The sequence below is a fragment of the Monopterus albus genome, unplaced genomic scaffold (genome assembly GCF_001952655.1).
Source record: "Monopterus albus unplaced genomic scaffold, M_albus_1.0 scaffold34.1, whole genome shotgun sequence".
NCBI lineage: Eukaryota > Metazoa > Chordata > Actinopteri > Synbranchiformes > Synbranchidae > Monopterus > Monopterus albus.
Genome location: NW_018127914.1, coordinates 1,750,741 through 1,778,378, shown reverse-complemented (window position 1 = coordinate 1,778,378; position 27,638 = coordinate 1,750,741). Strand labels below are relative to the sequence as shown.

Genomic DNA, 27,638 nt, shown 5'->3' with positions numbered 1-27,638 from the left:
ACCAAACTCTGTCTGATTTTTCTCAATAGGTTTCCCACCCCTTTGCTTGTCGGAAGCCCACCTGCCCAAAATGCTCTTCCAAATTTCCTCAGTTCACCAAACAGCAGGACCCCGTTGGTTCAAAACCTGCTACCACCACCTCGCCCTGCGTGACTCCTCCTAATCCTAGAGGTGACCCAGGTGTGATTTCTGGTTCCACACATCACCCTTCTAACCCTACCCATCCTATTGTCACACAAGGTATTTAAAGGCACAAGGTGCAAGAAACTAGAATTCTGACAAACGCAAACCACTTAAAAAAGTTAAAACTAAATTATCTCCTGATTTCTTTGCATTTTCATACAGCGTGACATTTTGTGCCTCTGATCTCTTTACTGCTTTTCTGATCATAGGTGTTACCCACTTGTGCGACCAGTGTGTATTTGCCACCACTGACATCGACATATTGCTGCAACACTACGAAAGTTGCCACACACTTATCAGCCTAAAGGGGGTTCCCCCACATGTCAAGGCTGAAGAAGAGGTTGGGGGAGACAAGGACGCTGGGAGAGGAGCAGGAGGAGAAAGAGAGTATTCTTGTACAAAGTGTCACTTCATCACAGAAGTAGAAGAAGAGATTTTTAGACACTACAGGTGAGAGACTGGTGGGAAAGGTCATGTTAAATGTATGTATTATTTGACGTAATGTGATGCTTTTTCTGACAGGATTGGCTTTGAGACTTCAGAGGGCATTGAAGAGCTTCAAAAGTTTGAGCTCCATAAGGAAATCTACCTTTATGTCAGTATAGTAAAATACAGAAAAGTAATGCCTAACTATAATATGCATAGACAGAAATATGTTTGTGTTTTCATGTGATGGCCTCATTCTGTGTATCATTTTTTCTAAAGCGATTTTGTGCCATGTATTCACTGAGAGACCAAATAGGGCAGCCAATGACTGCATAGATGAGAATTTGTGTTATCCAAAAAAACCAATATTCCAGTTAGAGCCTATTATTAAATGTTCCAGTAAGTTGATGACTGTGGGTTTAAAAAAAAAAAAAAAAACTCCTGGAATTTTCAATTTGACACTCAGTTTTCCAGGAAATATTGACTGAGCATATTCATTTTCAGCAACAGCTCATTAATATCACACAGAGACGTTCACACATAACACTAGGTTTAGAGACCAACTAGTGTGAGACCAACACGTTTTGGCTCATGGCCAGTTTTTGGCTCTGCATTTATTGTATAATGGCCCTGAAGAAGACCACTTTGTTCTCCCACTAAAGCTTTTCTTTATAGTACAAGTCTGCACTTTAAGACTTTTTCCTCTTTCTTTGCACCTGGAAGAAGGTGAAGCTGTGCCAGGAAATCTGCAGTACTTAGTCGCTGTCCACATAGATGAGGTCTCTGTTCGCAGATTTGTGGTCTTTTGAGCCCACTTTGCCCACATCTATTGTTAGGGTGTGAATCAGATATATTTCAGGTACTGGCAGTTTGAAACTGATCAGTTCATTTTGCTCTACAAGATCAGCATCAGGTCTCCTTACCTAATGGATTAGTGAGGACTTAATCCAAACTTGGAAGGAAGTTTAGATCAAGAGCCTGTGAGATGCTGTTGACAATCTTTAGAAAGGATTTAAGCAAGTGCCCTTTCCATCACTTCCTTTTTAAGTTTTGGCTGTCCTGTATTGAGGTGCGCTGCAAGGTGTTGCAGTATTTTGTTACTATTGCAAGTGCACGTCCAACTGACCATGTCAGACAGTTAAAAATAGAATTAAAATCAATGCAGCAGAATCAGAGGTGCAGTAGTTTCTTTGTTTCTCTCATTCTTCCTCGTTGTAATAGCTTATAACCAGCATTACCCAGAATGCAACTCAACCACCCACAGTTCAATCAGAGATTCAGGTGTGCTAAACTAGTAGCAGCTGAAGTCAACTTGCAATGAAGAGTGGGCTACAGAAGTCTGGGAAGCTAGTTCTTACAGCTCCAGGTTTTTTGTTGTTGTTGTTTTTTCATTTTCACACTTCAGTGGCATTTTTATATAATCCTGACAACTGTATTTCTGTTAAATAAGCTTGGTTTCACAGACCTAGAGAGGTCAGGCTCTACATCCAGTTTGTTGTCTGCACAAGTAGACATGTTCGCTGGGGTTTCAGTGACAGAGCTAGCAGTTGATAAAGAAGGCTTGAGTGAGGGTGGGAATGTTGCGGCTGAAGAAGACAGTGACACAGACAGAGATACATAGACCTGGAGCTAGTTGTGTGAAATCTTTTTGACCATTTAGGTATTGATCTGCAGAAGCTGAATTGCTTCTTGAAGTCACAAACCCCCCCAACACACACACACACACACACACACACACACAAGGCACTCTTCTCTCACACAGGCATATACAAAATTACAGTCTGACAGAGCCATCCTAACAAGATTTCTGCTACAAATCAATGAAAGATTTAAAAGTTTGGTTCATTTCAAGGTGAGAAGTAAAGAGGAAGAGAAACAGAGAAAAAGGGATGTGTGAGAGAGAGAGAGAGGGAGGAAGGTGAAATAGGAGAGTGGGTGAGGAGAATAAAAGAGGAAGAAAGTGGAAAAAAAGACAGGATTTTGGAGAAAAGAGGGAGAAAGGGTGACAAAGCAATAGAGGGAGAAGAATGTGGGGTGGATTAAACAGTCCACTCATGTCCTTAACAGAATCTTACCTTTGAATCTTGGAGCCCAGATCAAATAAAACTGAAATAAAGCCAGAAAGTTTCACACCACCACCGAACATCATCCAAACCTACAAGGATTTCAAGGCCAAGTTTTAGAAAACAAAAGCTCTGATTTAATTAGTGGGTGGTCAGAACAAAGTGCCATGGTGTCAGGGGAAGAACGTTACTAGATGAAGCAAATGGATCAATCTCAAAATGACTTCTTCCTCACACTCTCACCTAGGTTCTGTACTGGTATGTCTCTAAGTCAAACAAGTGTTATACTATACTAACACATGCCATTGTTGTGCATTATGTAATTACAATATCAGTTTGGGTAGTTTTTAGTTTTTGTTAAAAAAAAGATACAAAATCATTATCCATGCACAATCATAGCATCACAAATGCTCCATTTATTTGATTAAGCTTAGTAAAACTTAGTGAGTGTGAGTGTGCATTTGTAGACTTGCAACATGCAGGTGCGTGTCTTGATCTTAGGGAGTGTAGGGGTTGTGGCCCTAAACACAGAGTAACAGTGGGCTATTGTAGACTTGTTAACTCAACGCAAGGTGGTTGCATGCTGACACAGATGTCTGGGATGTGCACTTTTGCTAATAAACACAAATGTACTTATATTTGCTTCCCTGAGACCAGTCACAGGTTTTAAATGTAATCTACCTGGAGGGAGCAAAGCTAATGTGACTGTGGTGCATGTTTGTATTTATAGACTCTGTCGTCCAAAATGAGAACATTAGAGGGTTTATAATAGGTAAATGCATGCATTAGCATCACCTACACGTTTCTCTATAGGATATCAAGGAACGCTTCTTGATCAGCCCTTTCCATTTTATGTAGACGATGACACTGAGCTTAACTTTCATGACTTACAGTTGGTTAGTTTACTTAATTAACCGATCTTTTAAAATGTATTCTCCAAATAAGAAAACCCTTTCAAAAAATATAACCATAGTTTAAAGGTAAAATAACATGGACGTGGACAACAATGACATTTTAGTGTGCGAAGAACTCAAGAAGCAATCATATTACGACCAGTCAGTTTTCCTTCCTGTCCACTGAAAAGAAATCTAATTCAGAGAATGTGAGATAGATGCTGCTGTTGACAGTGTTCAGGGTGAAGTCGGATTAGATCCGTACACGCGTGAATGGATGATATAAACGTAATATATCATCTTTGTTTGTGTGAGAAGAGCAACAGTGCGAGTAAGTCAGTCAGTGAGTGAATGAGTCAGTAAGTGTGTGTGTGTGTGTGTGGTGATGACAGACAGAGGCCTCTGTGTCTCTGTTCAGCATCTGGAAACATTTAAGTCCACTAGGTACAAGGTGTACTTTTGTATAGACACATTTTCACAAATTTCTACAAATACTTGGACATTTTTGATCTGCTGCAAATGCAAGTCTCAGCTTGTCAAGATCTTGCTTTTCTACAGCATTTAGTAAAGGGTAAGAAATGGGCAAAAGAGGGAGATAGTTCAAGAATCAGAGACGCACAGCCACAGTGTATATGTACTGTATAATATGTATATGGAGAGAGAGAAAGGGACATAAGAAGACGCTCAAATTTGCACTTATATATACAGTATTTTAAATATGTGTTTTTTAAAGTTGTGACAAATCGTGGTCATAATAAAAGAAGTAGTAGTTACTAGCTAACATGCATGTCAGGTCTCTTTACTGTGCGTATATTATCAAGCACAGGTCTCTGTTATAATCCTGTAATTTGTATCCAAAAGGAAAGGGTTGGTAAACCATGTAAAGACTCCACATAATTAGTCAATAAAACTGTCACATCCGCTGCTGCTTAATATTTTTCCTGTATACCTAAATATAAAGCAGCTGTCCATAGTGGGAAGAGCCACAGGACACAAGAGCAGAAGTTCTTGTTATAGATGGTTGATTGATTTTGCCTGTTGGCATACACCAGAAGCACCAAAGGTTTATTTTCTGGGCCAAGATCAACCCAGCTGTTGTGTAGTATATATACTGCAGGTCAGACAGGGTCTCACCAACAGGAAAAGAAGGTTTTTTTTTTTGGTTTTTTTTGAATCATTTCTTAGCTTTAAGATTCATTTGGCTTCCTCACAGTTTTGTCTCAATTCATTGTGATTCTGTGAAACACTGAGTTACTTTTTGGCCATGGGCTCGGGGGAGACTCTGCCTGAGTGGCTGGAGGAAATCAAGCCGGGAGTAATTCAAATTTAATCAATTCAGGGAGCTTACTTTTCTGATTCAAAAACATTGTATTTATTCTTGTTCCTTTTTTATTTGCGCATAATTGACTCACTGCTTTCTTCTCTCTGCAGGCGTGTCCATGCGTGTTGCCGATGTCGACGCTGTGACTTCACGGCTCCTGATTCATCAGCCCTCCTCGACCATTTCAACTCCACTCACTGTCATGAGTCTTCTCCCTCATTAAGCTCCTTGCCCCCGCCTCCGGGACCCCTTCATTAACCCTCCCAGCCAATGGCGGCTCAGCTCCCTCTACCTTAGCCATTAAAGAAGAGAGCAAGGGTGATCTTCGCCTCCTCTACTCCCTTGCACCACCTGAGGGGCGGTTGGCAGAAGGAGGCAGAGAAGAGACAGGGGGGGTGGTAAAAAGTGAGGGAGGCGAGGAGAAAGAAAGAGAGCGGGAGAAAGGCTGGGTTCTGGGGGAGACGAGAGGACTAGGGGAAAGAGGAGGTGAGCAGGCCCATGGTTTGCTCTGGGTGCCCAAAGAGCGAATGGGACCCGAAAGAGGCCCAGGAGGTGGAAGCCCTTCTATTTTCCCCTCCCCAGTCCCATTATCTTTTGTTTCAGCCAATAATGAGTCCTCGCAGCAGAAAAGAGGTGTGGCTTCGCCAAGCATGGTTTACCTGGGAGACACCAAGTCATTTTTGGGAGATACCAAGTCGTTTTTGGGAGAGGCCAAGCTGTACGGAGGTGGGAGGCCAGGAGGAGTCACTGCAGGTGGAGGGGGAGGGGAGAAGCAAAGCCAGATGCCCCCTCAGCAGTACGGAGCAGGAGGAGGAGGAGGGAGTGGACAGGAGGGGAAAGGAGCAGCCGCTAAAGAGGAGTCCCAGTCCCTGCTACGGGTAAGGTGGTACATGTGCAGACTCTCCTACTCTCCTGTTTCACATTCAATTCACTCTCAGTTAGCCTAATCTTCCTTGTCTCATTTACACCCAAATTTTAGCCTTTAGCTCTGACTGTCTGAATGAAGGCCTGTGTAGCTGAATCTCTCCAGGGAGATCCAACCTACTGAGAGCATTAGCTCTCAAAGTGCTGCTATTAATTCACCTTAATCTTTATTTTCTTTGAATCAGATGTGAGCATACGACCTCAGCAGTGGGCAGCTGAAGTGTAATTTCTCATTCTTCTGTAGATCAACAGATTTACATTGGCGAACAAGTGTATTCGAGTGTCTCCACATGCTCCTGTGGGTTCATATCTGTTGGAGCTTTTGTCCATGTGCATATGATCCTATGACTTCACTTCCCTTCCCAGAAGTTGAATTCATCTTTTTTTGATTAGTTTGATTTTAACTCAACACTGCAAAACTTGCCTGTTGCCACAGTGATGGGGAGGTAAATCTACAGTTCCCATGGTAACCACCTGTCAGTCAGTTCCCTCACCAAGCTTTGTGGTCAGCTTTCTCCAAAATCTTGTCTTTTTTTCACTTTCTTCCTCTTTTTTCTTTAGTGATGTCATGGACTGGCAGTAACTGACTGTGGTTCCCCAGAGCCGCAGAGCTCGTTGGTTATGATCACATTAGATCAGAATAGAGAGAGAGAGAGTGTGTGTGTGTGTGTGTGTGTGTGTGTATAGTGTCAAGACATTGCCATGGGTCTATGTAAGTGGTAGCAGTGAGTGTGAGAGTGGTGCTTGGGGTGTGTGTGTGTGCACATGTCAGTGTGAGAATTGAGTGTATTGCTTCTTGTGAAACTTAGGCCTATTACGTGGGTGTGTGTGTGTGTTGTGCATGAGGTGCTGGCAGTAACTTGGCAGACTGTGTAGGGTGGGGCAGCAAGAGGTTTACTCATTATCGTGGGTGGGGCAGCATGTGTCTGCAACAGAGTGACAGAGAGACAGAGAGAGGGAGGACAACTTAGATGAGAAGAAGACAGGGAGAGTCAAACTGAGGTAAAGATGTGTAGTAAAAGAAATTAACCCTTTAAGTTACTGTTCTTGTCCCTTCTAATACAGAAGTAGTAATAGATACACTTGTCATACCTCCTGGATAATCATTGTTGCATTTCTGTTTGTGCACAGATTAAACTAATGAGAGACACTGTGTTATATTTGTGTGACATTGAGGTGCTGGTTGGAGTATGTTCACATTTTGGACCGGGACAGGCATGATGTCTGCCTTGATTCCCAGTCATGCTGACTCCACACTTATGCCACAAATAAGTGTATTGAAAGTTGACAGCACTGATCATGTTTATTGTGAAATATCCTTTTACAGTGACTAAAATATTCAACCATAAGACTTCGTATCTACCCAATTCCATTATTTGGAAATATTAAAAACTGAGTTCTGTCGGTTTAAAAACTGTTTGGGTACATAGCATGAGTTGACCCCCCAGTGGATCACTAAGGTGGTCAGTATGCACCTACTGCACATATGAAGATATTTGCATGCGTTGACATGCGGTTTAGTGGGAGACACGTTCCGGTGTTGTCTAAAAGCACATCTGCTGTCCACGTCGTTTTTGGATCCTGTCAGTGCTTTTAGAAGTTAATGTGTTCAGTGAGTAAGTGTGTGCAAAGGTAAGAGTAAGACAGCGAATGAGAGGCAGGGAAACAAACAATTCAATGATTTATTAGAGAGGAAAAGCTGAACATAACTCTAATAGTTTCATAGGATACGGCCTGTGCTGTTGTCATAACGCAGGATTTATTTTCAGTTTCCATGGCATGTACTGACATGTCATACAGAAGCACAAATATAATACACACACATACAGCACACGCTCAGGCCGGGGGGTTGACTCATCACTGGGCAGGGTTAGAGAAGTGCACTGATGTTAAGGATCATCTAAAATAACACACATAGCGGCAGCTAAGGACAACCGTGCACACACAGTTATTTAGTTATTCCTGGCCTTTGACGCAACAGGGCACCATCTGAATTATAAAAGGTGAAGCCGCCCAAAGTACAAATTGACTCTACGTAAATGGCAAGTGTGAAGTAGTGAGGGAGAGCTAGAAGGAGAGCATGAAGGAGGAGGAAGAGCAGTGATGGAAACATGCAGGGAGTGGGTTAGCAGGGAGGAAGCAATGGATTAAAAGGAGATGAAAGCACCAACAAATTGCCAAAGTCAGATTTGATTAAACATCTGTGTTTGCCCTTATGTGTCTGTGTGCAGCTTTCTGCCCTTTTCATATGTTTGTATGTCTCCCTGTTCCTCACTCATTCTTTCTATTCCCCCTTCCATCAATCCATCTTTCCTCTTTTTTCTTTCATTCCCCTTCTTTTCCTCAAAGAACAACTCACCTGATGCACAGGGATCAATACACACCTCACACACACGCAAAAGCTTTCAGGCGTGCATACACATTCCCACACAAACTGAGTTCTTAGTATTCTGGTATGGGAGCCTTTTTGCTATGTAGAGAGAGGAGAATATTTTCTTTTGAAAGACCTGATGTACAATTTCTGCACAGCGTTGCCATTTTGAGACATTGCTCTAGTATTACCTTTGTTTGGAGGTGATTTATTACACTGAGGACATTTTCTTAGTCTGAAATTTTATTTTCTGGCTATTTGACTCATTGTATGAGACAAGGACAGAAAGTGGATGAGGTTAGGAGATGAAGTTAAAGTAAAAGCTTGTGTGCAGAGTGAGATGGTCTTTGAGTAATGGTGGATATCCGAGTTAAGCAGGGCTGACAAAGGGCTGCCAAACATATGTGAACACGTGAATATACCCAAACATATGTGAATGGACCCAAAATGTAGATCATCTAATAAATCCCAGATTGTGTTTTCCAAGGGGACTCAGAGACAGCAGACTTGATGGACGCAAGAAGGGAGAGGAAGAAAATGGTGGATTGGACCTTAAAACATAATATAATTGTGTTCATTTTTGTGATCATAATTCAATAGTGAAACTCCGGGGTTTTAAAACTCCCATGCATGACATTCAATTCCCTTTGAGTCGAAACACAGACAGAGGAAATAGAGAGACAAACTGGAAGAGATAAAGAGGAATGTGTGCTTTCTTCAGATCAGAGAAGACTTTCATTAAAGTTTCTCTCGTTTACATTTCTGCCCGACGGAGCTAATTATTTTTAAAAGACAGACACATACACACACGCAGCTGTATTTCCATAAAGTTTTCTTTACTTTGAATTCTATTCCTCCTCTTCCCTCTTTTCTTTGCGTATGTTCACGTGTGGTGTACGTTTGTATGTGCATCTGTGTGACTGCTTTCCACCCCTTGTGTACTCAATTGTGTGCGATGCGTCCGCATTTGCATTTTTGCTGAGTGCGAGTGTGTGAGAGTGTGTGTTCTGTAAGGAAATTAAAGCATGAATTGAACTTATTTTCCATGCTGATAATTTAACACCGCTTTATATCCGCTACAGGAAATTATGGAGCTTATGCTCCACTCAGTGTGTGTATGTCCCGTTGTCTTTGTGTGTTGATGTGTTTACTTGTATATATTGAGAGAAATTAACTGTCATATATCAGTATCAGACAGTTGACCTGACTTTTGTAGACAATTCTATAACGCTGGCAGAAGTACACAGCAAGTGCCATGCAGTCCTCACTGAGAGTCCTTTTGACCTCTGTTGCTTCATTCATTTATTTGCTGAAAAATATGAGTGGAACTCACTTTAGGCGACAGTGCAAAGCAGAATCACTCTGCTAATATACTGTACAATATATGCCTGGGTACTGTGAGGTACTATCACCTGCTCCAACAGGCATTAAACACCAATAGAGCAGTGTACTGTAGCTCTACATACTGTAAGTGGAGCTCATTGATGAGGATGATCTGCTGAAAGTCTGTTAGTGTCCTGTATACACTTCCTTAGGGAAAGGTGAAAGAAACAGACAAACTGATTTTCAACAGACTGCTCCTCCACTCTCTCTCTCTCTCTCTCTCTACACACACACACACACACACACACACACACACACACTCAGATAATCTGTTCTGGGCTGTTCAGTTTGCTTGTGTAGCATTCACATTTCCCATCAGGACACAGACTCAAATAAACACAGCTATGCTGGAAAGGCAACAAAAGCAAGTGTGTGTGTGGTAAAATCCAGGCTGTGTTTAGTGTAACAGAAACATAATCAGACAACCTCTTCACTGTAATTTTGACCTATGTTTGTCTGTGTGTCTGTCTTTGGAAATACTGGTGTATAAGCTTGTGTGCGAGAGTGTGTGCATCGCTGTGTGTGTGTATCTGCTTGATGGGAGTGTGTGTGTGTGTGTGTGAGACAGTTATGACCCGTGTGTGGCTTTACGCTGTGTGACAGTCCACAGCAGCCTCATTGTCTGCTAGGAATATTACTTTTGGTTTGAAAAATACATTACACCATTGTAACCACACTGAGACACATTATGACTATTCCACACATGTCACGCTCGCACACGCACATTACAGCTGACAACATGTGAGCAGGGAGGGTGACAGCTTGGCGTTTTTGGCTCAGGCAATTCAAGAATTAGTTTATTTGCTTGACTTTATCTTGGCTCATGTTTGTATGGTAATCCTCTTTTCAACCGTGTGATTGACCGATTCTGACTCAGGTTTGGACAAAATATTTAAAAATCAAACGTTCCCTCTCAACCTGCTCGGGAAACATCACACTCGGTCCGAAAGTGTAAAACCAGTCGTCATTACTACACCCACTTTAAAATCACGGTATTTGGCAGTGTAGTTTTTCTTTCGGCTAAAGCTTCGTTTTCACTGTGCATCATGCACAGCTCTGCTTTTCGTATCACTTTCTCCACATTGTGCGAATTCAATATGCCTGCCTTAGCTGTGTATAATGCGATGCAATATGATGCTTCGGTTGCCTTGATATTCACAGTGCTAATGTCTCAATCACTTTCTTTTGTGACCACAATTCCTCTAGTTATCTATTCGGAAACTCCTGTCTTGGTCTCAGAATGATGCTGTCGTTTACTTGGTCTTATCCCGTCATTAACTAGCACCACTTTGTAATTAACACACTGTGGCAGTGGAGCATCATCAGGACCAATCCGTGAAAATCCAAACTTTAAATAATCATCGTCCTACCTCCTCTGCTTTCTGCTGGCCCCAGACTCTGTAGGTACTACAAATCGATCCATTTTGCCCCATGCGTTGTGCATATGAAGTTTGATGCTTACAGTTATTTTTCCTGGTTTATTATTTTTATCACGCTGCACCTCTCCTGCAATCCTCTGGTGCCCCCCAAGCGATACGCGCCTTATAGTTTGATAACCACTCGTCTAAACATTACTGGCTCTCAAGGAATTGTCCTATTTATGATGAGCTACACCGGCCTGTCACCAAAGTAGGGAAAACCCTTAAAAGTATTCAAATGGATTTTGCATCAAGCTCTAGATTAGGTACGACTGTACAAGAATCTTGATTTAAAATCCATTTATAGAGCAAACAGTGCCAACAGATTTTTTTTTCTTTTTTTGATGATGAAGTAGTTTTATAATATAATAGTCTTATAATATTATGTAATGTGATTTAATGCATTTGACTTGAGCCTGATGTGCCGTCTCTTTAGATATCTGCTCATTCCACTGAGTATTTCATTGGTTCAGACACATGTCGCTTACACACACAGGCTTTGCATTGGTTCGCCTGGGTGTCCGATAACACAGATGTTCCACCCTCCCCAACAGGGAACCAGCAAGGTGTTTTTCATTATGTTGACATGGCAACAGTAAAACACAGTGGTTATTTTAGCTCCTATCTGTAATTTAGACGTTTACATCAATTACTGTTACAATCAACTTACACTACTGGAAGTAGGTGCGTGTGTGTATGTGTGTGTGTGTGTGTGTGTGTGTGTGTGTGTGTGTGTGTGTTTGTGTGAATGCATGTGTACATGTGTTTTTTTAATAATTCTACCACGGCTAGCACATCCAGTCTCTCAGTCCTTGTTTCTTTTTGTTGGTCTCTTTCTCTTTGTGTAAGGCAGGAGCAATTTACCACAGGCTATATGTGTTTGTTTGTGCATGCGCATGTGCGTGTCTATGCACATGCAAATGTGTGTGTGTGTATGTGCATCTGTGTGTTCACACATGGAACCAATATTGAGGCCAGATGTTCATTTTGTTACAACAAGACCTCTACACGCAACGCTAGCCAGCTACACACTGACATGCACACACCTACACTTACACTTACACACACACACACACACACAGAAATGCATAGAGTACACCGTTCTGGCAGCACTTGTGTAATTAGGAAGCTGATTGGTTAGATTAAATGTCCATCTGACCCCTGACCAATAGTTAATTTGAAAACCCTGCCTGCCTCCCCCAGCCCTCTGTCCCCTGGCTCTCCTAGCTCGTCTTTCCTTTCCCTCCCTCGTGTTCTTGTTTAATCTGACGTTCTTTCACACAATCAGGACTTTTGCCTCAGTAATGGTGATTGATGTAATTTGACAAATGAGAGAAAAGAGGCTGAAGAAAAGGATGGTGAATAGTTTATGTAAAGCTGCTTCTAGTAAATGACTGAAATTAGATTTTTTATTGTTATTATCCATCGGTGCATTCAGGCCGTATAATGCTTAATAGAAACACTGAATGAAGGGGGTACAGTATCAGTTGTAAGAGTTTATAGTTTTTAATATAACTCTTCTTCTTTGCTTTATAGGGTTTATTCTCTTCTGTGCCTTTGATATGTGGATCTTAAGAGAAACACTTTTCATGCATTATAGTGGAAGTGCGTGTCTCCTAGCATTCACGCAGGATGAGGGAGTGTTACAACACAACTGTAAATGCTGTCAGAGCTATTAGGGAGTGCAGGCCTCTTGTCAAACCACCGCAGATAATGTAGTCTGCATTCATATCTATGTTTCCATTGCTGGCAGTTGCCAGTCATTCTCCTTCTATTGCGACACACCTGACATCTTTGATGCGTCTTAGGTTTTGGCCAAGTCTGAGTAAAGAAGATGGGAATCTTCATCACAGCACCTTCACTTCACTGCAGCTGGAAGGTAGATTTAGTAAAGAGTCTATAGGCGCAGTGCCCACATTCAGATTCAGGCCACACAGGCACACACACACTCTTAAACATTTACAATATATCCACACAGATACATGCAGACTCCACTAGTCATCTTGACACTTTAATCCACTTCACTTTAGAACATTAAGTCACACCCTGCTTTGGTGTGAGTGTGAGCGAGCAAAAGATTGTGTGTGTGTGTTTGTGGGTGAGCAATGCCATGGCAACCTTGGCAGTCCAAGGCCTTCTTGGCAAAGTAGCAGACTGTGCCATCCCAGTGTGTGTGCGCGTGTGCATGTGCGCGTGTGTGTGTGTGTGTATGTGTGAGTGGAATGTAGAGCAAAGATGTTCCATTTTAAACTTTTTTCAATGGAAACTCACACCCACCCTGAAACTTAGAATACTCACACACTCACAGTGCCCTGCATACTTGATATGGAGTTAACACTAGAGGAGAGTACATCAGTTTTCTCTCCCTCTGCTTGTCTCATTGTCTCTTCCTTAACTCCCCCTTCCCCCTCTTTCTTTTCCTGTTTCCCCTGTGGGGTCTTCACTCATTATGAATTCTTCACTAGTGTGTACGAGTGTGTTTCTGAATTCTGCTCCACCGGCATGATGCATGTTGTATACTCAATTTCCCTTAAGACTGTTTTCTCTTTGTTCTCTGGCTGTACAACACAGCAGGACCTGACACAGCTCAGCAGAGCTTCAGCTGTTCGGGACCTGGTTGCTCCTGGGGTGTATATCGACTGGTATTGTGTTCCTGAGGTCCGGTGTAGCTCGGTGGATGCAGCCAAAGCTGAACATATTACAGTCTGGTAGTGCTGTTTGAGCCTTGCTTTTGTTACAGTTTAGGAGTTTTAATGAAAGCCATAGAGGGTGTTGAGTTTGCTCAAGTTACATTTTGGACTCCGTGCCACTGCTTCTTCAGTATATCTATGGCCGACACAAATGAGGCTCTTAGTGAGAAGCTTTAACAGAAATATGGGGTTTCATTTGTGATCGCTGTAAAAAAAAAAAGTTAAATTTACAACAAAGTGTTTACGCTTTTGGAAACTAACGTGAAAACACTGTGAAAAACGGCGACAGTGATGGAACTGATATAAAACCATACAAACCTCCTGACATACTGTAGTTCATTTTACTCCTCATCAAATTACACTGCCTTGTAATAATTACACTCTTATTTTGTCAAATGTGCAATCCAGACCTAAACACCACTTTCTGTTCATTTTAGAAACCCTCAGTCACAAGGATTTCATAGCCAGAAGTGTGATGTCATCCAGTCAGTTTGGGATTTTTCCACCCCAACTCAGAGTCATCACTGCATGCTTGTGTTGACCTCTGCTTGTATCACTATCAGTCTCTCCTGCTGTACTTACAGTACAATGTGGGCATGAACGTATTTTGAGTAGGGGGGCTTCCTGAGATACATGCGTGCACATGACTGAAAATAAACTTTGCGTAGAATTAACGTATACTGTCTTACATAGTAAGTCTTTGCATGCTACATGTTTGGATGTTTTCTAAAATTATTAAGTTTAATTCGGTGAGATTTGTATTAACATAACATTACGATTTAAATGTGATCCTGGTTATGATAAATAAAAGAACGTAAAACTATTTTTCCACAACCATATTCCTTTGTTTTAGACCACCATATCTGCAATTTAAAGAAAACTTGTGTTTTTTAATGTGTTTGTTCTTAATGTTTTTTTTTTTTTCTGATGATTGCAAGATGCTACCACCTTGCCGGGGCTGCAGCCACCACTAGGGGGCAGCATCTATCTTCCCATGCTAGTATACAGTAGCATTTCAAGCCCGTCCCAGTTTATGGTACTGATACAGCATAGAAAAGAGAGGTCGTCATAAAACTATAGAAATCTAACAACAAAACCTACTGAGACATGTCACCTTCATGTGGTGACTACAGTGGTGAGTAAGCATAGTTTTACAGATGAAAGTTGGTTTGATTTTTATTTTATTCAAATAAATATTTACATTGATATAGGGCTGATTTTGGGGCTGTGGGTGAAAGATCCTAAAGGTTATTTTTCAACTGAAATTCAAACCTAAAGTGAGTGCAACAGAAATTAAGATAATCAAATAAGAGCTTATTAGAGAGTATAATTAATTAATCTTCTCTTTTTCTGTATTATTTACTGCTACATGTTTGGGAATTGTTCAGTTTGTTAAAATCCTGTGTTTTATTGGCGTATATTGTACATGTGTGTTGTGACGCGCATATAGAAGTTAAACAACATTTTAAAATGCTTTTGAACAATTTTTTAAATTTAAAAATAGAAACAAGATAGACATGATAGAGAGAAACAAAATGTGAGAGAGGATACTGAATGTGCTGGTTAATCAGTTTAATAATTGTGTACTTTGTGTATGTATGTTTGCCTGCTGTGTGTGTGTGTGTGTGTGTGTACTGTTACTTGAAGGTGCGTCATTGCTGCAGATGTTTGGCTTCTGTGGTTGTGGAGATATACACAAATGAATGCACACACACACTGACACAAACATTCAGACAGTCAGATCCCTTAGTCCCATCTATCCTGTTCTTTAATAGACCAGGTGCAGCCAAACAATGAGTGTGTGCACACATGGCCCTGTTTGTGTGAGTGCCGGTGTGTTACTCTGCCCTTGAGTTTTATTTTTTTTTTTTAATCTTCAAAGTTGTCATCACGATTTTGCAGAATAAACATCTACGACAAGATATAACTTATGATAGCGGGTTTCACCAGGCGCGCTCACACACATATACACATTTACCATTCACACAGTGTTTATTGAGTCTGGCTGTATCTGTAGTCTATGTTTATGTTTCTCATTAAAGGAAAACATGGCAGCTGGCCACATATGTGCACTAGATCAACACAATTACAACACTGTTATCTCTTGTCCTCTCAGAAATGTTGGAAGCAGGCTCCATGGGTCTAACAGTAACAGTATATTCTTCCATTATTTAAGCCAAGTTTGATAGGATCCACATTCAGTTCAACATGGGCTCTTGTGTTTTGGGTTCAGGTCAGTGAGATAACAGTACCCATTTTAGAGGGAAAAAAAAATCCTCTCCTTAAGTGGATCCATGTTATTCCTTTGATCTAACACAGCTCACTGATGAAGAGCAACTCTGTCTCTCTCAAAGCCGCAGACCTGAGAGTCTCAGCTTTAATGTGTGATGGTGCCTCACCTCTGAACTACGCTGACAGTAAACAGTAGACGGACACAGAAATTGTAGCGAAATGTCGATTGTTTTTATGTCCATTTGCTCTTCTGGTTTATTGCTGCTTGGCTCTGTCATAGGTTTGATCACCATTTCTATCAGTATCAACACTGTACTTGTTCACCGAGCTGAGCTCTTTGCTAAAACAAAGTTGGACAGGTCAGGAAATGTGGGCAGAATTTGCATGCACAGACAGTTTTCCAGTTTGGGTTTATTGAAAACATTTCTGCTTACTTTTAGTTTTATTTCCAATTAAAAAGATGATCCCACTAACATTTTTCCACCTGTCTGCTCTTATGAGCACTTGTATGTTGCTGTGTTCTCAGATCTCAGCAAAAACCTCACTGAATACAGTGTTGTGTTAAGTGATGGTCAAACTTAGAAAAACAAGACCCAATTTGTAAAATGCTCCAATTATCCTTTTAAGTAATTTAAAGTTTTCATGTGGAAAGTTTTTTTTTTTTTTTTGCAGTCAAGTAGAAGTTCTGTTTACTATATATTCAGGGGTTTTATCAAAATGCATAGTGTGCATTCTTGAGGGTTAACAAATGGTCCTGATAAAACATGAATACCATGTCCATCCACACCCAACAGCTGTGGAGAACAAGGAGCCAGTCTACTGTACATCGCTGAAACCTTTCTTATAATATGGTAACACATAAAACCACATTTGTTTATCAGTCATTTTACATTGGCTATTTCACAGATTTTCTTCCTGCTTCCCTCTTCTTCACTCATGAACCGATTTCCTCCGAGGCATCAAAACACCACCAGCTGTCAGAAACTCCTGCAGGTTCAGACGGGCTAACAAAACTGTTTCAGGACTAACGCTGCACTACAAACGGACTTGAAAACACACGGCGGTCTAGCAACAACCCACCATGCAACACTCTGTAAGATGCTGTAGTTACTCTCCTCAGTTAGAAAGATTAGGTCTAGACCTCAAATATAAGAGGACTCTCACTTTCTCATAATGCCCAGAAAAAAAACACCATCTTATATTCTATGTAATAGTATTTAAACGTTTCATTGTTTTCTTAATATCGTCTTCTTCTTCACTGCCTTTCTTAGTCCACTGATAGATGTGTTAACACGCCAATGCTGGTCAGTGGCACAATCAGCAGCAGGATGTGATTTGTGATACCCGATAAAAAAAAACATTGCTCCGTAGTGCTGCTGGTTGTCAAAAACTCCACAGGGTACCATTAATCGCTGACTGTAGTTACACTGTGGTTCTACATTTGACTTAAGTTAACCCCAAATATGGCAACGCTACATTGTGCACAGTTTGATTTAACCATTGAGTTCATGTGTTGTATGCTGCAATCAGTTAAAAAAAAAAAATTACATACATACGGATATGTATGAAGCATACAAGCATGTACACACTCAAACACCTTGCAAACATATGTGAAAGATCACCATTATATAAAGCCCCTTATTTGCAGATCAACCAGGAAGCAAGTGTCACATTACCTCAAGACCACCGAGTGAGTGAGCAGAAGACAGAGGAAGAGAGAGAGAGAGAGAGAGAAAAGTTGGTGCCAAAGGAAAAACGAGTAAGGGCCAGCAAGACAGAAAGAGCAGGGGGAGATGGCAAAGACAGGAAGATGAGACAAGACAGAGGGAGAGCATGTAGAGAGAAATAAAGGCAGACAGGGGAGAAAGAGGAACAGCTGCCAAACCCTGAGTGGGGTTAAGCATCACCACAAGTACAACCTAATAAGGTCAGAAAGTGTGTGCTCTCACACACACACAGATTTGGCCAGTGTTCAGAATCAGTGTTTCTGCAGTAAGCAACAGTAAGCAGTCACTCACAGCTGCCCCCAGAGCCCCCAAGGCTGAATACAGTTGGGATGCATAATGTTGAAGTCCCATGGAGGACTTTTCCTTCCACCACATGGTATTTGAAGCCATTTCAGCTGTAGACTTATTTCCATTTCTAGTAGAATTTCTCAGTCAGAGCTGAACCGTTTTTCCATGTTGCTGTTCGGACATGACAAAGCACAGTTGACATTAACATAAGTCTTGTGTGTGTGTGTGTGTGTGCTTTACATTTACATTCTCTCTGCAGTCGCATATCGAGGGTCACGATGTGCAACATCAGCAGTTACCCTGTCTGCTATGTTTTTTAAGCCTGCTATCTAGCCAGCTACATCTGAGCTAGAGATTATCTCTTGACGTGTGCGTGGTTTGTTGTCTATGATGTACGCAGGGTTTTTCTAGACTAGATATACTTAAATCTTCAGTTGTGTTTTTAATTTTTCATTTGGAAAAAGGGGTCATTTGTAAATCTACACGTTCAGTCTGCAACAAGACTAAAAGTTACAGCTTAAAACTGATTGCTATTAAATGTGAGGGTGTCAGATTAAATGCTCTCCGTTGTATAGAAGATATTAGTTGATTTAGTCAGTTGTAAACTAAATGAACCACTAATTTCTTCTGTTTATGAAGACAGCTTTGCTTCACGCGCTCCACATCCAATAGCACTTTGATGCAGTTTTGTGAGTGTACTTGACATCATCTAAGTCATTATTATTCAGTAGACTTTTGCCAAATGTGTTTGGTTGAGATGCAGTAGCTAGATTTTTGTCCACCTTGTGTAAAACGTCTTTGTGTATTACTTGAAAAGACGACCCTTTACAGTTTAAGTGTAATCTGCTGAAACGTACAAAAAGCCCCAGAAACGGAGACTCGAGTGAGCAGATTGTGCATTCCTGTTGTTCACTTCCCCCAGACCCTCCTATTTAGCGCTTACAATCCGTTTAAGTATCATTAAGCCGCAGCAGCTTTTACACCTGTTACACTTAAACTGAAACTCACGTTGCACCAGCTCCATAATCAGGTTGAAATCACGTTATCTGGTCTGAGCAATAAGTAGTGATCTCATTTTGAGGCCAAATGTGAGAGAGAACGTTTTACTGATTCACTGTTATTAGACAATTCTTCTTGCAATTTTAAGTTTTCGAAGTCATAATGTGCAAGGTTCTGGTTCCTCTGTGTTTTGTCTCTAAAATAAAGTATCTCAAAAATTTTAAAAGTGGAATATTTAGCAGCTGTACAGACAGATGCTTGCCAAAGGATTAAATGAAAAGGTCTTGGTGGTGTTTCATATGTTTTCCACCGTCTTTTACTTGTTTTCATTTTGCTTTTATGATTGTGTTCATGCAGTGGTTGAAAGGTCTGACACATAGAACTTTGCATGTCATCTAGCATCCGCGTGCATTTTTTATGTTGGTGGGTAACTGTATGAATTTATACAACAGACATGAACATCAGGGTGCAGCTTTGCATACTGGACAGAGACAGCACTGCAGGGGAAAAGCAAAGAAGCCTTGCAAAACAAGATGAATATCGGGGAGGATGGACAGACGAGGGGATAACTTTTAACTCCATCTCCCCTTTTCTCACTGAGTGGTTATCACTTTCTCTCACTGACTAACCCCCATCTCCCCCACCCCCTCTTGTTGAAGGGAGATTAAAAGCTGATAGGAGATTGCAAAGACAAGTTGCACTCCTGTTCCACACACACACACACACACACACACACACACACACACACATGCAGATGGTAACATTAGCTCTTGTATGGCTGGGAGCTCTTGATGTAAAACACGTGTTCCTGCCTCAGCAGTGTGTGCCGGTGTGTCCACGGCTGTTTAAACCAACTTTATCGCTCCATCAGTTCAGAGACAAGGAACGATTCATTCAGAGAGAGAGAGGGAGAGAGAGCGAGAGAGAGAGAGAGATGGGGGTGAGTGGTGAGTGTGTGAATGTCTCTGTGCGTGTGTGTTTGGGAGACGGTGATTGACAGAATTTTTCTATTCCTCCCGTCTGCATTAATAAAATGTTTGGGATGTCAGTACACTGTTATTCAGGGAGCGGATTATCCTGAAGATCCACAGTGTTGTATGAACATGACACCTTTTTTGTTCCTTTTAATGATGGATTAGATAGCATTGGCTCCTAAATGTTTGACAGTGTCACAGTCTAGATGAAATGAGTTATTTTGGATGCATGCACTTTCCCAGAGGAACTGAGGAACTTGACCTGCGTCTAGACTTCATTCCTCTATGATATTTCAAGGGGTCAGCTTCTCAACTAGTTTAAAAACAAAGCAAGATGAAGAGACCGAGGATGCACAGACAAGAGGAAGAGAGGGAGCTAGTAAAAACAAGCCAGGGAATTAAAGAAACACAATTTAATTGCTCAGTGGTTCCTCGCAGCTCCAACTAAAGCAGAAATAAGTAACGAACATTCACAAGATCATCCACGGGTGCGCTGGAATTTTGCGTCTCCTTTTCCAACTCTGATTGTCTCAGTGTTAGTCCAACTATTATATCAATTAAAACACAAGAGTCTTGCAATATTAAATACAAAGACCAGCAGGATGACCTTGTTGTTTCCGGTATCTGAAGGTTTCCATTTTTCAAGAAAGCACTAACAGATTTTCAGATGCTGAGGCTAAAAACTGAAACGTACCTGTGGTGAAGTTGAAATAGAACAGCAGCACCACATTAAGATCTGCTTTTGGTTAGTCACCAACATGGGTTTAGTCTAGTAGAAAAGTCAAAAATAAAAGTGACTTGAGCCTATACACATATTTTACTCTCCGTTCTGTGTTTCGTCAGACCTCAAATCTTCCCAATCTGCTCCTAACAGCATTAAAAAAGAAAGAAATAACAGAGACGGCTGGTGGTTTGAAAGCTATAATCCATCAAAGTAGAATCAGCAAATGAATGTATGAAGTATTTTTCTCTTCCTGCTTCATGTTTATGTGGTACCATCAGTGTAGTTTGGTTTCACTCTCTGCAATTTGACAACAGTGTGTTACCGAAGCACTGGCTCCTAACTATGGCCGCACTTTAACTAAATTGCAGAGCCCTGAGAAATTAAAGCAATGAAACGCACACGTCGATAACATTTTGTTAAACTGATTGATAGGATCGTCGGCTGCGCTGAGTGAAACAACAGAAAACAAACAGATTTACTTGATAACGGTTTGGTTTGTTTTTTTGCCACCACTCGTTCTCACAGACAGAACTCATCTACATTTAGATTCACCGACCAATGTGTGTGGTCATCCGTGCCTTTGATTTAGAGCCTGTATATTTGTGTGGGTTGTGTGTGCATGAGCGTTATTGACCAGCAGATGAAGGCTGTGTGTGTGTGTGTGTGTGTGTGTGTGTGTGTGTGTGTGTGTGTGTGTGTGTGATGAAAAGCAGGCGACCAGATGGACTTATGGGAAATAAAAACCTTTTATTTATTTATACAATTTGATTAAATGGCATTTGTTTCTGTTTCTTGTTGTGTATGTGTGTCTTATGTGTGGTAAAGTGCGCGCATCTGTGCATGTGTGCCTTGTATTTAATGACAAATAGAATAGAGGGATCAGAGCAATCAGGTTTGAATGATTACTATGGGAACAAGGGAGAGAGACTGAGGGAGCGAAAAGAGACAAAGTCGGATTACAAAATCAACTAATTCTTACACGTCAGCACAAAACTGAAAATCTTTCTTCTGTTTGATCCTTCTTGTTCATTCTCACCATTTGTCTTCTCATGATCTCTATTTATTCATCTGTGTGAGATTGATACCAGTATTTCCTCATTTCTTCCTACTTTCCTTCCCTCGTCCCTACCCCCTTCTTTCTTTCTCTGTTCTTCTTGTTCCTATCAATATCTTTCTGTGCATCGGTGCTTTTGTGATATTGCTATTAATTACAGCTGGGTTTTTTTTTTAAAGCTTTTATAATATATCCCCTGGATATTTTTCCATTTTTTGTTAATGCTCATTCATATGAGCTCTTTCCTGATTAGTTTTAAAGAAATCAGATGCATAAAAATTGGATCATTATGGTCATTAAGGCTGCAGCTAACAATTATTTTTGTTGTGGGTAATTTATTATTTTTTCATTAATCTTAATCGGTTTTGTTTACCAAGCTTAAAAAAAAAAACATGCCATTTACAGTTTCTCACGGCCCAGTGTGTCATCTTCATTTTGCTTATTTATCCAGCCAACTGGGGATGCAGCTAACAATTATTTTCATAATCAGTTAATCAGCAGGGTTTTGTTTCTTGATTAAGCGTTTGGTCAATAAAATATTAGAATGTGATCTTCAGATGTCTTGTTTTGAACAATCAACAGTCTGGAACTTGAATATAATGAGTATGCTTTAATGTGTACCACCACTAAAAACTGGAAATTCACACATGCATTAGAAAACCTGGGATTCATTTGTCATTGCTTAAATGATTCATTATTTATCAAACCAGCTGACCAACTAATAAACAGCACTGGGCAGAGCAGAGCGGGTTGATTTGGAGTTTCATGCTAATGCTACCTTATGTTACATACTGTAGCTTTAATAGAGTAACGGCTGTAGCTCTCAACCTAAGGCTCAAAACCCAAAGGTATTTAATCTTTAGTGATATTGCACAGAATAAAGATGCAAGTCACACATTTGACAAGCTGTAACAAGAGTGTTTGGACTTTGTGCTTGATAAATGACTTAAAATATTAATTGCAGACTGACTAACTGATTAACTAATTGCTCCAATGGTCACCACAGGAGACCATAACACACATAAATACTTACTGCAATGCTGCTTCACTTTTGGTCAGGTTTATTGTAAACAGTCCAGTGCAGAAGTCTGGTTGAAAGGCACTTGTTTGGCCTCCTCATTTCAAATTCAGCCCGCGAAGGTGGAGACCTACTCCTGCCAGTCCATAAGTATTTGGTGTACATTAATTCTAGGTCGGTAGAATTGAGATGTTTTTATGCTCCTTCCTCATTAGTCTGAGTGTGACTTTAATTTAAAGGGAACAATTTCTTATCTTGTACTGATTCAATTTCAAAATATACACTGTTGTCACAGTAAAAGTTACTTCAGTTAACTCACTGTTAACATGGTCTATAGTATATTTGCCAATAAAATTCTTCATTTTGTTATTAATATATATAATGAAGTGTTTAATATACTCTAATTTGTTTTGGCTGTATATTTCATGGTAGGTAATGGCTAAAGGGCTGACAGCTGCATTCGGTTGTGTGTCCTATGTCTAGGTATAATTTGCTACAGCTGAAGCTGTAACAGAAAGTGCATGTCTAATAGATGGCAGTTTTTGTATTTAGCATTTTAAAAACATGCAAATGCTTTTGCATCTAAACTATAAACTTTGCAGAGGATTTAGCGTCAGTGTGGTCCTTTTAATGTACCAAATACGCAGCGATGATCAAAGTGGAGAAACATAAACCCCCGGAGATTTAGGTCAGTTGCTTTTTTTGTGTGTGACTTTTGGGAAAAGACTGTAGTACTCTTTTGTCTTGGTTGATTTTTCTCATTATGATAATTTTAGCTTGGATGCTTTTCTAGCAAAGTTTTTTTGGATCATAACTCAAATGATTTAGAAATATGGCTCCCCAGAGAAACTCAGTGTAGCTGCCATGGCCTGCCAGTATACTGTGTGTGTGTGTGTGTGTGTGTGTGCGTGTGCGCTACAAAGAACGAATGAAAGACAAGGATTGTCTACATATGTTCCAGCACATAGTCCAACCTCATAAATCACTTCAACTGGTGTTCAACAGTCAATCTCTCTCTCTCTCTCTTTGCCCCCCCCGAAGTCAGTAGAAGCACACTGTTCTTCCTTTGCCAACGGTGATATTTGTGTTCTGTCTCTGTCATATAGGATTAGAGAAGAGACAGACCGAACAGAAGGAAAGAAGGAGAGGGAGAACAAGGAGGAAATAGATAGAAAGAGAGAGGGAAGACACGATTTTAGCTTTTTTTCTTGGCAGTGTGTTTACGTGTCTCTCTTTTGGCCATCTCTCTTCTTTGACATCATCTCTGCACTTCTCGCTCACTTGTGTGTGTGTGTGTGTCTTTTTCTGTGCCTGTGTGTCCTGATGTTATCCAGATGTCCAGCTACAGTGGGCTGTAAAACTCAGAGTTATTGTCATAACATTGGTGCTCACAGTGTGTGTATGTGCGGGGGGGGAAGACGGGTCTCTTGGTGGGTGTGTGCACGTGTGTTGCTTCCTGTCTTCGTCCTAACACTTTATTATCAAACTGATGGAGAGCCAACACGTGGACACATGCACATGGTCGCACATGCACGAACAAACACGAGAGTCGGCTTTCTGCAGTGTAATTGGTTCCAGCATATTTACAGGTTCCCTCGTCCATCTGTGTCCCGAATGTCCAGCTTCTGGTCTGTTTGCTCATCTGTGCTGCTAGATTCAATAGCCCACTGTCTTCTGTAGCACGGCTCTGTCAGTGTGGAGACGCATTATGCGTCATAGGGTTGAACAGTTTGAATGATAGCAGCTATAATGGCAATCATTAAAGAAATGTATCTGTGTAGAGATGAATCTGCTCAGATAAACATTAGCAGACTTGTCTTTGACTGACCCTGGGGGTCCTCATCAACAAGCAGGTGATTTATGTTATCTGTTTCTTTTAAAGTAAAACTTAGATCACTTTGTGATTATGCTTGGTACATTCATTTATTTTTAATACTATTGTCTATCACAAATACAAGCCTGTGGTTTAATTGATGGAGAATAATTGGAATATAAAATGTAATGGCAATATTAGTCAGAGGAATCACAGTTAGATATTGTTCAGCCCCAGTGCTTTATGAACAACACATATATCTCTCCTGCATCTTTATACCACGCCTGCTGATATCAGCCTACACCCAACGCAGCTAGAGTTATGACAGTTAATTTTCTTACCATGAGAAGAAGCCTTTTGCTGCTTGCAGCCATGTTCAGTATGAAAATCCGTTTGTAATGACTAATAATCCATCACGTGAAGCCTTAATGTGGCTTTTCTTTCAGTTTCTGCTCGCTCTACTTACTGTCAGTCACCTGACACCACAGGAAAAATGAGAAAGTCTTTGCCAGGAAATAATCCACCCTCTGCTTTTCAGACTTTATTGTGAATTTATTGGTGGCATCATTAACTAAAGCAGATAACCTCAGCGTAGATTTGTCACCTTGCAGGCTGTCGTTTTAAAAGAATGTCACATGCATTGTCACACGCATTGCACAGTTGTGGACATTTACTAGTATAGAAAATCTGGCAGAGTCACTGAATATCACCGAATATGCAACACACCCCTTCCTGTCTTAAGCCTACCATATGCAGTGTGAGGAGATGGCCCTTCGTCTACGACAGTACATCTATAACTGAGACTTCGAGTCAGTAGAGGAATCACCAAGCTTTGGCTTCCTGGATGGACACCTCATATCCTATGTTTACAAAACTGCATGTTGCCAGTCCTGTTTGTGTTTGTTTATTTTCTGGTACAACATGTTTGTTCAGCTCTCCATCACGACACTATAAGTGATGGACAGCGGAGGGAGAGCTTGACCAACCGCTCTGACTTCAGCTGCAGCAAAACCATATTTCGGTGTGTTGTAACATTTAATATTACCTCCTCGTGTTGTGTTTCTGGGGCACAGATACTGTTGGTAATGATTAGTATCTCCCTTCCACTCTCTTCTGTTTACTCCTCTCCAGCCTCTATTGTTTTTATTTGTTTTCGTGCTGTGCGGAGATCAGACAAATGATATAGCAGGAGATAAAATAATGAAAGGAAAACAAAAAAAAGAAAAGATAAAGAAAGCATGTGAGCTTTGGACTCCCACCAGAAGCATCTCCGCTTCTCTGTCTTTCTCTCTGTGTGTGAATGTTTCTCTCTGTCTTTAATGTTCTTTCCCTCCCTCTCCTGCTAGCCCATCATCTTCTTCAAGTCGCCCTGTGCTTCATCCTGTTCCTCTCCCCCTTTTCCTTTCTTTGTCATAATGTAATGACTAGGTGCTAACTATCATTCTGAAGGTCGCGGTATTTGCTAGCTGTAGGTGTCTTTACTGAGTGTGTCTGTGTCTATATCTGTGTGTCTCATTATGAGAGTGTGTTTAGCAGTGTGAAGAGAATAAGTCATGCCTCTAGCTTTATCCAGGCAGATGATGCATGATGATGTGTGTGTGTGTGTGTGTGTGTGTTTCTGGTGGATAATATGAAGCTGTTAGTGCAGATTTTTTTATTCACCAGCAGTAATTGGTTCACTCGCTTTCTGTTTTTTCCTCTGCTTCCTTCTTGTTCTCCCTCTCACTCTCTCCGTATCGCCTCTCGTTCTGTTTCTTTCCCAGATTGCTTTCTGCAGGGGTGGTAGAGAAGAAGAGATAGACAGAGAGAAAAATTGAGATTCCTTGTCCTTGAGTGACCCAGTTTCATTTCTCACTGAAAATGAAAAAGTCTGCTTTGTAGTTCTCTTCAACCACAGTTTCTATTACAAGGATTTTTGTTATTGGATTTTTGAATTTAATACATTTTTTGCCGTTTTTAACCTTCCCTGAAATATCCAAACAGCCAGTGTTGCTTGGTGCTTGAAATAAATCCAGGATATTGACTTACAGTACATACTGTAGTTATTACTGTAACTGTGTGAATTATATTAAGATGACACATTACTAATATAATAAAATGCAACATGCTGTACAACATGCAACAGATATGACTAAATGCATTGTTTTGATCTTTGCACACAAAATTATTGAGCCTGTGAACAGCTGGTTTCTGCCTGCTCAGGAAAATTGCTGTATAGGAATTCAGACCAACAAGGAACCCCGGGGCAAACTTATATTTAAATTGAGAATATGGAGCCAAATTTAGCTTTTTCATGTGGGAGTATTGTAAACTACTTAGACGTGCTGTATGCTCTTTGCTATGTCTGTGTATACATACAACAAGGTTGTGAACATCTTCAGACCTGTCCGTCTCTTCTTCTTAGTAATAAGTGTAGGAGTAGTGTCACAGGCTCTAAATCCCTCCCCATAAATAATAATACAACCTTATCCTGAGCACTGCATTCTCACATTGCTAGCTTATTATGCATTGACACGTACACACATACACACACACACACACACACTTACTTAAACCTGGTGGATCATACAAAGCAGCACCTATTCAACAAACTGACTTCACCATCATTGACACAGCTCTGAAACAACGTCAGCATACATTCAACAGCACCGCAATAGTCTGAAGGGTCGCTGGCGGCTGTGCATAATGAAATGCTACAGCGCTGTCAGTTCGGCGGTAATGATGGTTAAAGGTCACTGTATTTCATTAATTTCAGGCACTCTTTATCACTGGTAGTAGTGCTCTTGGTGTGAATAGCTTCCACTACTGACTGGATAAAGAGGAAACAGCGGTTGGGTAGCTGTAGGTGGAGCCACCAGGAGATGGACAGAAATAGGTAGAAAAATGTTCTCAGTTTTTACCATCAGTTCTAAAGTCAAAGTCTTTGCATAGCCCCTCAGACGAATTTTGATTGCTAAATTTATCACATTTAAGAACAAGCTTATTTCTGCTCTCAGTATGCTGTGGAAGTCTTGTTCATTTGTTTTTCTAGGAGTCCGATATGGCCTCAGCATTTTGATGAGTGGGCCTTAATGAGCTGCCCAGCCTTATCATTTGTTCCTTTGGCTTCAATTTGATGGTGCACTTTGAAGTCTGAA

General features: G+C 40.8%; 1 protein-coding gene across 1 annotated transcript in view; it reads left to right on the top strand.

Annotated features, from left to right (window-relative positions):
- trps1 (trichorhinophalangeal syndrome I) overlaps nucleotides 1-27,638 on the top strand; it is a 101,672-nt gene that overhangs the window by 54,702 nt on the left and 19,332 nt on the right. The window contains exons 7-10 of the mRNA XM_020597574.1: nucleotides 30-240; nucleotides 393-633; nucleotides 4,997-5,092; nucleotides 5,125-5,764. Coding sequence (XP_020453230.1) covers nucleotides 30-240; nucleotides 393-633; nucleotides 4,997-5,092; nucleotides 5,125-5,764 — 1,188 coding nt within the window. The remainder of the gene's footprint in view (nucleotides 1-29; nucleotides 241-392; nucleotides 634-4,996; nucleotides 5,093-5,124; nucleotides 5,765-27,638) is intronic.